The following is a 12,306-nucleotide window of genomic DNA, read 5'->3' on the forward strand; positions in this document are numbered from 1 at the left end:
GAGTCGCCATTGTCATGCCTCTGTTGTAGGCATACAGCTTTGTCTGAAGAAGGCCATGTGTTCTTCGTTTAGCAATTGCTTAGGGCATAGGAAGGCTTTTCTCTTTTCTTTTCCTTTTTGCAAAACCACTTTTCTGCGATTTTACTGCACCGACACTTGTTCAGGGATTCTCTCCTGAGTTTCCCAGGTGACACGTGTCCGGAGGGGGCCTCTTTCCAGCGGTTAGGGGACCCCCACTCCCTTTTTCCTGATTTAGGGTTTGGTATGGGGCCTAACTGCTGGGTTTTTTCTTTTTGTTTTTCTCAGAACATAAAATGTCTGCTTCTGGCTCGAAATCTTCGAAGAAGAAAGGGAAAAACATAGCCACCCTGGAGGAGGTTTCTGCGGGACCTGTTGCCCAGGAAGGGTACAAGTCCCGCGCCACTGGTTGGGAAGCGGCCGAGCTTCGATCGACCCTGACTTGCCCTCACCAGCTGGAGAACATCATTAATGTGGCTGGGATCAAACCCTCTACCTCAGGGACCTTCCACCGGCCTCCTCGTGACTCGGAGACGCCTAATCACAACTATGACGGCTTCGGGGCTTGGAGTCAGACCCATTTGATGGCCGGTGCCATGCTCCCGCTCCAAGATTACTTTGTGAATTTTCTTGTATTTGTCGGCCTTGCGCCATACCAACTTATTCCTCAAGCTTACCGCCTGCTCTCAGGCTTATTTATTTTTTACACCGCCCGCGGCTGGGGGTCTCCCAGCCCGGCGGAAATTTTATATTTTTATGAACTTGTATCCGTCCCCAAGAAAGGGGACAAACTTAAGGATGGTTTTTATGGGTTCCGGATCCACCCTGCTAACGAGGGGATGGTTCCATATAATAGGCAGACTCATGTTAAGGAGTACCGCCACCGATTTTTCTTCTCGTCCGGGTTCAGGGCCGTGGACCACCCGGAGCTTCTCACGGAGTGGGTGCGGATCCCACCTTACCAGCGGACGCTCCCCACTCAGGCTTTCCTTCGAAGGGCCCAAGCCTTCGCCTCCTACGACCATGCCGATCTTGATGTCGGGGGCCTGGTCACCACGGAGAATTGCAGGAAGGCTAAACTTATCCTTTCTCATCAATCCGTGGATGACTCCAACCTCTCAAAGGTCATCTGCCCCAATGTGAGGGCGCCGGTTGCGGAGAAGGCCTTCCGGGATGAGCTCATTGCTACGGCAGAGAAGAAGTACCAAGATTATCTCTACCAGAAGGCCCAGGAGAAGGCGTATTCTAAGGCACAGGCTGCCTCTGGGAGAGGGCTTCGCGTGGGGAGTCCGGTGGTGCGAAGGAGCCAAGCCATTGGCGGGAAGTCCGAAGCTAAATTTTTTGACAAGATACTTCAAGAAGAGATTGGGGGTCCTTCCGCCGGGAGGCCCCTTCGTCTTGAAGGTTCTTCTGAGAACCAGACTTCCGGCCTCGGCCTTCGGCCCCCGAACCAAACTCGGGTGCTCCCGGTGCTAGCACTTCCGGTGCCGGTGGTAAGTCTCCCTTGATAATTCGCTATGTTCCTCCCGTTGATGAATATACCAGTCATAGGCCCATAGGGTTTGACGAGCGTCTCCGTAGGTTTAAGATGCCGTCGACCCGGTGGGGGGATCATTTGAAGGAATTTTATTTTACGAACTTAGGAGATTACCTAGGTCGGTCCCGGATGGGCTCCGGCCCTCCGGAACCTATTCCCTTAGGCCCGTCGGCTTACATAGCGTCCAGCTGGTTTCGGCCCTCAGACAGCTATCTTGGAGATGATGCTGCCAGCATTAAAGTTCGGGACTTTGCTAGGGCCGAATTAGGAAGTTCGGGTAGGAGTAGTTTATTTGCTGCACCTTTTATAAACAGTTTCTCACGAACTTCTAACACTTGCTTATTTTATTGGAACAGGTACCTCCATGGATGCCATCCTGGAACAGCTTGCCGGGGTCCATACTCCCGTGGCTCCTCCGGCTTTCACCCCCTCTCCCCCGGCTCCTTCCTTGAAGGTTCCTTCCGGCGCTCCTCCCGAAACCATGGACTTAGTGGATGACGAGGAGGTGCTTCCGGGAGAAGGCCAAGGGAAAGGGTGGGACTTCTCGGAGGAAGCCGCCGAGGGTACTGGAGAGCCTCAAGCCCTTCCAGTGGTAGCAGAGGAGGGCGAGGAGGAGCCTGAAGTGGCTCTGATTCGCAAGCGTAAGGGCAAGATGATTGCCCAGGACGAGCCGAAGAGGCCTCGGAGGGCCGACACTCCTGCACATGGCCTAGACGGCGGGGTTTCCCCGATGGAGGAAAATCCTGCTCCTCCTCACATTGATCTTACCCCGATTCCGGGGGATGAGGTGAGGCAGGAGCTTCGCATAGCCAAACACAACTACGCTATGGACGAGTACTCCCGGGGGTATGCCGAGGTGGAGGCCCTTAGGAGGATTCTGCGAGCTGAGGTTGAGGCGAGCATCAACCATCCGGACTATCATGATCCGTGGAACCTCAACCTGGACCCATTAACGGACTGGTTCCGTCCCCTCCTAGGGCCCACTTTGGCTCCCTTTGCCGCAGAAATGACCGGTGAGTTCGCTTCTCAGCTTACACGCTGCGCGCCCAAGCGGTTTTCCACTTGTGCCTCCTTGAACTCTATCTTCCAGGTCCAGGACCTCAGCCATTCCCTCACAGTGGTAAGTACTTTGCAATTTCTTGCGTTTCCTTTTTGTTGTTTGTATTTTGTTTTCTTCCTTTGAGAAATTTTTCCTTATACCCCGTTATGGTTCAGCTTGCTGCTGAGGCTGGTCGCCTCTCCAGGAACATCATAAACCATGGCTTCGCTCTGTCCGACTTTGGGGACATGAACGACGTCAGGAAGGTCCTCCAAGACCTCACAGCGGAGAGGCAGATCTACCAGGAGGCTGCCGAGCGCCAGGAAGCAGCGGCCAAGGCCAAGGAAGAGAAGGCCAAGGCCAAGGAGGAGGAGGCCACCCGGAGGGAGGCTCAGGCGGAGGCCATGATCCAGGCCGAGGCCCAGCGGAGAGGCAGGATGGAGGCCCATCATCAGGAGGGACTAAGGGCTCAAACCGAGGCTGCCGAGAAGGCCAGGCGAGATCTTCGGGAGGCCAGGGAGGCTTTGGATGAAATGGCCGCCAGGGTGAGGTCTCTAGAGGAGACTCACCAGTCGGATATCGAATCCAAGGCCGCTCTAGCTGCGGAGTTGAAGGAGCTTCGGGACTACAAAGATCAGTCTACCAGGAAGGCCAAGAGGGCCGAGCTCCTTTCTCCTGTCTCCTGCGCCCGGTGCCCGAAGCGCTTTGATGATGGTGTCTACATGGCTTGGGCCACCAATGATCAGAGTATCAAGCTTACTTTTTATCCCAAACCCGAGGACATGATTGCCAAATTTCGGGAAAAGAAGAAGAGGCTTGATGCTGAGCTTGAGGCACGGATTGGACCTCGTCTTCCACCACGGGCTGACTGAGCTGCCGTATTATTGACCCAGATTCTACCCGTTCTTCTTATAACTTTTTTTTTTTTGTTTGTACATATTTGCTGCTGCCTTAGAACAATTTACATATAGGCGGCAGCTTTTATTTGAAGGGGAGACAATTATATCTTAAGGCCTGTCCCCGGGCCATTTACATGTGTATGACCTACCCTTCGGGCTAGGATATTATATTTTTTTTTTATTTATATATATGCGATCTTTTTTTTTCACACACTTATATATTTCAACCTGTCCTTTGGCTCAGGGTTTTTATACTTACGCTCTTTATTTTTGCGCATATTTTTTGACCTGCCCTTTGGGTCAGGATATTTTACTTAGATTGACCTGCTCTTTGGGTCAGGATATTTTACTTTGATTGACCTGCCCTTTGGGTCAGGATATTTTACTTAGATTGTTTTTTTTTTGTCCGTGCGGTATGCCCTAGTACCCCCTGAGTGGCATAGAAACTTTGTTTTTAAGGCACTCGGTTTTATTTAATATAGAGGAGGCATACATTTGGACGGTACAAACCCTTTGAACAAAATCTAAGTTTAATTCGCTACTGGTAATATTTTCTGAGGTGATCGGCATTCCAGGCTCTTGGGACAGTAGTTCCGTCCATTCTTTTCAGTTTGTAAGTGCCAGAACCGATTTCGTCCTCGATTTCATATGGTCCTTCCCAATTTGGTCCAAGTACCCCCACTCCGGGTTCTTGGGTGGCTGGGAAAACCCTTCTTAGGACCATATCCCCAATAGCGAATTTTCTGTTTTTAACCTTGGAGTTAAAATACTTGGTCACCTTCTTTTGATAAGCGGCCATCCGTATTTGGGACTCATCCCGGAGTTCTTCGACTTGATCCAGAGCTTCTTGGAGCAGGGCCTGATTGGTGGCCGGATCGTAAGTCGTCCTCCTGTGGGATGGGAATAATGTTTCCACCGGGACCATTGCTTCACAACCGTACGCCATTGAGAACGGCGAGTGACCGGTTGTGGTTCTGGGGGTCGTCCGGTAGGCCCACAATACCCTTGGCAATTCTTCAGGCCAGTTATTTTTACAGGCCAGCAGCTTCTTTTTCAAGGTGACCTTTAGGATTTTATTGACTGCTTCCGCCTGGCCGTTTGTCTGAGGCCGGGCTACCGCGGAGAAGCTTTTTACCACTTCGTGTTGGTTGCAGAAGTCAGTAAATTCCTCGCAATCAAATTGCTTTCCATTGTCTGAGACTATCTTGTGAGGCAAGCCGTATCGACACACTATGTTTTTGATAACAAAGTCCAATGCCTTCTTAGCAGTTATTGTCTTCATAGGCTCAGCCTCTGTCCACTTGGTGAAGTAGTCCACTGCTACTATTGCATACTTTACCCCTCCTTTTCCCGTAGGTAGAGACCCGATGAGATCTATGCCCCGTACCGCGAAGGGCCAGGTGGTCATCAAAGTGATCTCATTTGGAGGAGCTCTCGGTATGTTCGCGTACCTTTGGCACGAGTCACACTTTTGGACATAGTCTATACAATCTTTTTTCATTGTTGGCCAGAAGTATCCCTGCCTCAATATTTTCTTTGAGAGGCTGGGTCCTCCCGTATGATCTCCACAGAACCCTTCATGGACCTCCAACATGATTTGTCTAGCTTCAGGGTCCGATACACACCTTAAATAAGGCATGCTGAGTCCTCTCTGGTAGAGAATTTGATCCATCATCACATAACGATGAGCCTGATACTGAATCTTTCGAGACAGTGCCCTCTCTTGGGGCAACTCACCTGTGGTTATGTATTTTATGATGGGGACCATCCAGCTGGGTTCTTGCCCAACCGTTTGTGTGGTCTCTTTTATTTTGATGCTTGGCTCTGCCAAGCGTTCCACTGGTACTACCCCCAGCTCTTCGATTTCGCTGTCCGAGGCTAACTTAGCCAGACAGTCCGCGTGAGCGTTCTTTTCTCGGGGGATTCTTTCTATTTTATAGTCCGTGAACTCGTGGAGCAGTTCTCGGACTATTGCTACGTACGCGGCCATCCTTTCACCGCGAGTTTGGTATTCTCCGGAAACTTGGTTTACGACCAGCTGAGAATCGCTGTAGACTTCCACCCTCTTGGCTCCTACAGCTTTGGCCAATTTTAGCCCTGCTATCAGGGCCTCATATTCGGCTTCATTATTCGAAGCTGTGAAGTTGAATCGGAGTGCTGCCTGGAGCCGCAACCCAGTAGGTGATATCATAGCCACTCCGGCTCCTGAACCATTCTCATTAGAAGCTCCATCCACAAATACTCTCCAAGTGGGGATGGGTGGCTCCGGTGTATTGGCGGTTGCCTCGGCTTCATTACATTCGGTGATGAAGTCCGCCAAGGCTTGGCCCTTTATGGAAATCCGGGGCACATAATGTAAGTCGAACTGACTCAGCTCCATTGCCCACTTGAGGAGTCTTCCGGATGCTTCAGGCTTCTGGAGAACTTGCCGGAGTGGATGATTGGTCAGAATTCTGACCGGATGGGCTTGGAAGTATGGTCTCAACTTCCTTGATGCCATCAGGAGGCAGAATACTAATTTTTCAATAACCGGGTACCTTGTCTCGGCCCCTACCATGCGCTTACTAACATAGTACACGGGGTGCTGAATTTTTTCTTCCTCCCGGACCAGTGCAGCACTGACCGCATGCTCGGAGACGGCCAAGTAAAGGAACAAGTCTTCTCCAAGGACGGGTTTTGATAGGATAGGAGGTTTGGCCATGTGGTCTTTTAACCTTTTGTATGCCTCCTTGCATTCATCTGTCCATTCGAACTTTTGGCATTTCTTCAGTATGTTGAAGAAGGGTATGCACTTGTCCGTGGACCGTGAGATAAAGCGGCTCAGTGCGGCTACCTTTCCGGTCAAACTTTGCACGTCCTTATGTTTCTTGGGAGATGGCATGTCCAGGAGAGCTTGGATTTTCTCCGGGTTCGCCTCGATCCCCCTTTGGCTGACTATGAAGCCCAGGAATTTTCCCGACTTGACCCCGAAGGTGCATTTTTTCGGATTGAGTTTCATGCCGTATCTCCGGACGACTTCGAAACATTCCTCTAAGTCGCTTGCATGGCTGTTGCATGCTTTGGATTTGACGAGCATGTCGTCTACATATACTTCCATGTTTCGTCCCAGGAGGCTTTTAAACATCCGGTTAACCATTCTTTGATAGGTTGCTCCAGCGTTTTTCAGTCCGAAAGGCATGACTAGGTAACAGTATACCCCCTTGTCGGTCCTGAAGCTAGTGCACTCCTGGTCTGCCGTATGCATTTTTATTTGGTTGTACCCAGCATAGGCATCCATGAAAGACAGCAGCTTAAATCCGGACGTGGCGTCCACCATCTGGTCGATCCTGGGCAGCGGAAAGCAGTCCTTTGGGCAGGCTTTGTTTAGATCTGTGAAATCTATACAAACCCGCCAAGTCCCGTTTGGCTTGGGCACCAGGACCGGATTGGCCAGCCATTCCGGATAGTATACGTCGCGGATCATGGCAAGTGGGTGGCAACATTGTAACATTGCCTGGCCTCTCCTTGATTTCCCCTCACCGTTCCGACTCCGGCTTCCTGGGTAGGGAATTTTAGGCATAGGTGTCGGATTGAAGTTATTGCACCAAAGTCGACGAGGGCCGGTCGGCCTAAGATTGCGTTGTAGGCTGTTGGACAGTCTACCACCACGAAGGTGCAATACTTGAATGTGCTTTGGGGGGTATCCGGGCACAGGGTAACTGGGAGCCTGACCTTTCCCATCGGGATTAGCGTTGTCCCGTTAAACCCTGTGAGCTGCGACCCACTAGGAGAGAGGTCCCGATCGGTCAACCCTATCGCAGTGAAGGCTTCTTTGAAGAGCAAGTTCACGGAACTTCCATTGTCAATCAGGACCCTAGCCACCACTTTATTTGCGATGGGGGTCTCTATGACCAGCGGGTCGTGATGAGGAAAACGCACCGTCTTGGCGTCTTCTTCCGTGAACGTTATGGGTTGGTCCATTAGCCGAGGCCTTTGAGCTGGGAGTTGAGTGACCTCCCACACCTCACTGTGTCTTGCGGCCTCGGCATATCTCTTTCGCTCCTTTCGAGTGTTTCCTCCGATATGGGGACCTCCGGAGATCATGGCTACCCGTCCATTAGGCCGGGGCGGTAGTCCGGGTATATGCTGGGTGTCACCTGCGGGAGCAGCTGGAGGCAATACTCCTGCTGTACCCCCTGGTGTTCCCGGAGGCATACCCCCTGCCACCGGCCCCGGGTTAAGGTGGGGCAACCTATTTTTGATCCACTCATAGAGGTGGCCCAAACGGATCAGATTCTCAATCTCATCTTTGAGATTTTTACACTCATTGGTGCTGTGGCCAATGTCGTTGTGGTACTCGCACCTTTTACTCGGATCTCTCCGGGAGCTGTCTCTGTACAATGGCTGGGGTCTCCGGTAGTGCGTATTCTGCCTCGTGGCAAAATATACACGTTCCTGAGAGTCCGTGAGCTCTGTGTACTGGGTGTATTGGGGTGTGTACCCCTTCTTTTGGCGCTTCTCTCCCGTTCGGGTGCTGCCCTTGGAAGACCTTTTGCTTCTCGACCCCTGGGTAGGGCCTGTTAAGCTAGCGGTCGGGGCAGCCTGTGAAGGGGTCCGTCCATTCACCCCGGACGGGTTGCCGTAATGGGAAGATGCCGGGGGCAAAGCTTGGCCCTGGCTGTATCCGGGAGTAGCAGAAAACTGTATGCCACTTATCGGAGGGGTCGCGGTCGGGACAGTACCCGAGGGCGATACTCCTGGCATGTGTCCTGCTATCCCGGTGGGATAATAGCCTCCGTAAGCCACGATCCGGGCTTCTTCGAGGTTAATATATTTTTGGACTCGCTTCGGAAGTCCCGAAGGCTAGCGCGCCTTCTTGCCGTAATTCGTTCCGAAGGGAGTCCCAGTGCGGATTCCTGCTTGGAGAAGCGCAAGCTGTTGTCCGTCGTCGACCTTCTTGGTCTTCGAGGCTTCCTCTCGGAACCTCTTGATGTAATTCTTCAAGGTCTCGGTGGGCAGTTGCTTGATGTTGGTCAAGGCACTAACCTCCAAATTGACCTTCCTGGCGGCGACGAATTGTCTCCGGAAGTTGGTTTGGAGTTTGTTCCAACATCCCACCGATCCTGGTTCCAATTTCTTGAACCATTCCTCTGCCGATCCGCTCAGAGTGAGGGGGAAGCATAAGCATTTGGCGTCATTGCTGACCCGCATGACTGTCATGACTCGGTTGAATCGTGACAAGTGATCACTGGGGTCGGAGTTCCCAGTATATGCCGCCATCTCGGGCATCTTGAAATTTTTAGGGAGCTCCGCCTCCAGGATATGTTTGGCACAAGGCTCCCGATCCTCACTGTCCGAGTCGGAGTCATCTCCCTTCTGCCTCCGGGAGACTCGGGCAATATCTTTTCGAAGTATGGCAAGCTCTGCCATAATCCCTTCGTTTACAGTACCCGAGGAGACTGCGGGTCTGTATCTTTTTTGGTCAAGGTGATCCCGGAGGTCACCTTGATTCCCATTAATTTGATTTCTCAGATCAATGGGTGGACATCTCTGTCCTCCTCTTCCTCTACCCCCTGGTTCCTGGTGCACGAAAACGCTTTTCCGGTCCCCTCGATCCTGAGGGCCAAGACTCCCTCTTTGGGGCTTGCCCCTCTGCGGACCTTTCCCTTTAGGGAAATCCGAGCGGACCTTTCGCGGATCCTGCGCCTTTTTCTTTCGACCAGGGGCAGAAGTAGGGTTTTTTGTTTGGTTTTCCTCAGCAGGGTGCCTTATAGGGCTAGGTTCCCTAGGCCTTTGCTGCTGGGAATTAGGCGAAGACGTCGCTGGCTCCCCGTCGAGTCCAGCGGCCATCGCCTTGGGATGCACGTGAATACCAGCTGCCTCCATGGCTTTCTGCATGGCTAGCATCACTTCATGCATTTTTTGATTTTGCACTTTCTGAGCTTCGATCTCAGCTTCATGATCGATAGCTTTTTGTCTGAGGAGCACAAGCTCTTGGTAACTTCCATCATCATAAGCATACTCGTCGAGGTGTTCCTCGTGGTTTTCATCGGGAACTATTCCTTCTTCGTCTTCCTCGGACTCCTCTGCTGCCCTTGAGGCTACATCTTCCTCATTGGGATCTTGAGCGTCTTCTAGAGGGCGAGGATGACGTGTAGCTCTTGTCTCCACCATTATCGTGAAGTTAAATGCTTTTTGTGAAGCAGCTTTCCTCAGCTCTCAATGAAAGCACCAAAATGTTGACCGAGGTTTTCAGCAACTATTAAAATATAATTATAATAATGAGCTGTAAGAAAGTGAGATGAAGACTTTTTACGTGGTTGGGGCGTTAATGAGCCTTAGTCCACGAGCCACTGCTATTAATGGATGTATTTAATACAGATTCTACACTTGAGAGAATGTTTTTCTCTTAAATACAGAGAATGTTCTTGGTGAGTTTTTTTCTCTTCTTGCTCTTTTGCAACCAAGATTCTCCGACCCCCTTAAATGAGTTTTGAGGGGGTATTTATAGTGTTTTGGTGGGGTAATCCCTAGAATCGTTCTTACACATGTGTCTGTAAGTATCCATAAAGTTGGGCATTTCCGATGAATATACCATGGGTGATGCATGGTCAAATCCCTAGGTGCTGTAGGGTTTTTATGGAGAATGTCCTTTTTGTCTTATGATTGACGTGACTCTTCGCAGAGTAGCCGTCGCTAGACTTAAATGATCATTACTGTAGCGCTGCTGTTCGGGGGTTGTGCCGTCAGACTTTATTGCGTGTTACAGTCTCAACACGCTTCCTCCCATGTAGCATTAAATGCGACTTGATTTCTCGGGAGAGACCTGACACATCCCGGAGGGCCTTCACGCTATACTAGCTTCCAGGAGTAACTTGTACTCCGGGTGTCTCCTCCGGGACCCGTGCTAATAGCGCTTCCTGGTGGCATAAAAAGACTTAGCAAATCTTTCCAAGTTATCTGATCCACGTGTCCCCTCTTGACTGGTCCACGTATTTTGGGCGAATTTTGGAGCAACAGATAAGATTGAGTAACTACCATCCTATTCCTATAAATAGGGGTTCACTCAAAGGAAATTGGGAAGAGGCAATTATGATTTACAGAAACTTTACCAAATTGTAAACACAACCAAAACTCATAAATAATATTGACTCGTGGAGTATGTAAATTTAACTACAAAACTACGTAAAAATATACGATATTCATTTATCATTTTTGTCTCTTTTTTACTTGAATTAATAATTTTCTTAGATTAAGTTCACGAAAAATTACGTTAATATTATGCTTCTGAGACTAAGAACTGAAGCACACGTTGAAGGATCTTCCCATATAAGAACAGAGACAACTGAAATTGACTACCCTAGACTCCCTTTTAGGAGGGGACAATTAGCCATCCAGAATTCCTTTTTGGAGGAAGATTAGCTTTCGCGAAGACTCCTTTCGAATGGACACAAATGCTTTCTAAGAAACTCTTTCAGAAGACAACTAACTTTTAAGGAAGACAAAAAAAACTTACAAAAAAATTTCTATGAACTATACCACAATTCTTAAATAAAATATATAATTTTAAACAAATTTCAACATTCTTTTATTTACTAGTAAGATTAAAATTGAGAATAAACCCGTTCATCGTTAGGTCACTTTTTCAAAATAAAAAATAAAATAAAGTTAAAGTTAAAAGTAATAATATTAATTTGTGCAAGTATTAAAGTTATAAATTTCAGGAAAAAAATAAATTGAGAAGCAGAGAGTGAGTGAGAGATTGATCGTTTAGGGTTTCGTAAGAGAAAATGAGTAGCAGTTGGAGTAGAGGAGTTGGGAACGTGAGAACGTTCATAGGGAATTCCATGGGAGGATTAAGAGGGGGAGCCAATTTGGCATCTTGGGTTGTGGCTGGAACTTTGGCTTACTATCTTTGGGTCAAGCCTTCTCAAGATCTCAATCGCCAGCAGCAAGAAAGAGCCGCTCTTGCTTCTTCTGATCCTTATCGCTATATCGAGAAACGGAAACCAATTCCTGATCCACAGGTAAATTTCATTCTATAAATGCTTCCTTTCAAATTTCAATTCTCAATTTGATTTTGTTTTGGGTGGGTTTCAGGATAATGGTTTGATATACGGGAAGAGGAACATAATCGATAAGGAAGAAGAGAAGTAATTTATTCATTTGTAGATTAATTAAAGTTAAAGAATTTTATACACACACAGTTTTTTTTTTTTTATTTCCCTGTATAAGTGAGTATTAAAATAAGTTATGATAGGTCTCATCAGAGGTATTTTCTTATGCTATTTCCATGGCAACCTAGAATTAAGGTATGTTTTTGTAATTAGGCTTATTTGCAAGAAAAATTTCTGAACTTATTAACATTTCCTTTGGGAAATATGAAATGAAAAATTTATGAGAGGAATCCTATCCCTCCTCCAATGAACAATTTCCTCCACAGCAATGGGCAAATAAGATCAGAGCAGGCAATGATGGTTATGGAGAAAGTTGAATTTTATTTTTCTGGGTATAGCTTTGGCAACAGGTACGTTTTCTTTATTAATCCTTTTGATATCAATTGCCAACAACTCCCTATTTATGTTAATTGAAGTTTTTATGCCATTTTCTGGTTATGTCTTGTAACGTTTTTGATGTTATATATGCCATTTTGGCTTGTTTGCTTTTGTTAAGGTTACCAGTTACCTTATCCCTTTTGGTGCTATTAATTAATGTCATCAACCATCAACATTCACATCTCAAACATTTTAGAGAAATGCTAGAAGGCACCAGTGGTGCCAAGCACCTTCCTACGTGTTAATATCGTTATTGGTCTAATTAAGTATCGAGTTCCA

General features: G+C 48.4%; 1 protein-coding gene across 1 annotated transcript; it reads left to right on the plus strand.

Moving 5' to 3' along the window:
- Nucleotides 1-11,077: 11,077 nt before the first annotated feature.
- LOC115722282 (uncharacterized) lies at nt 11,078-11,896 on the plus strand. Its single transcript, XM_030651450.2, has 2 exons — nt 11,078-11,499; nt 11,573-11,896. The coding sequence occupies exons 1-2, from the start codon at nt 11,263-11,265 to the stop codon at nt 11,627-11,629; spliced, it is 294 nt and encodes a 97-aa protein (XP_030507310.2). The 5' UTR covers nt 11,078-11,262; the 3' UTR covers nt 11,630-11,896.
- Nucleotides 11,897-12,306: the final 410 nt, after the last annotated feature.

This window comes from Cannabis sativa, chromosome 9, assembly GCF_029168945.1.
Source record: "Cannabis sativa cultivar Pink pepper isolate KNU-18-1 chromosome 9, ASM2916894v1, whole genome shotgun sequence".
NCBI lineage: Eukaryota > Viridiplantae > Streptophyta > Magnoliopsida > Rosales > Cannabaceae > Cannabis > Cannabis sativa.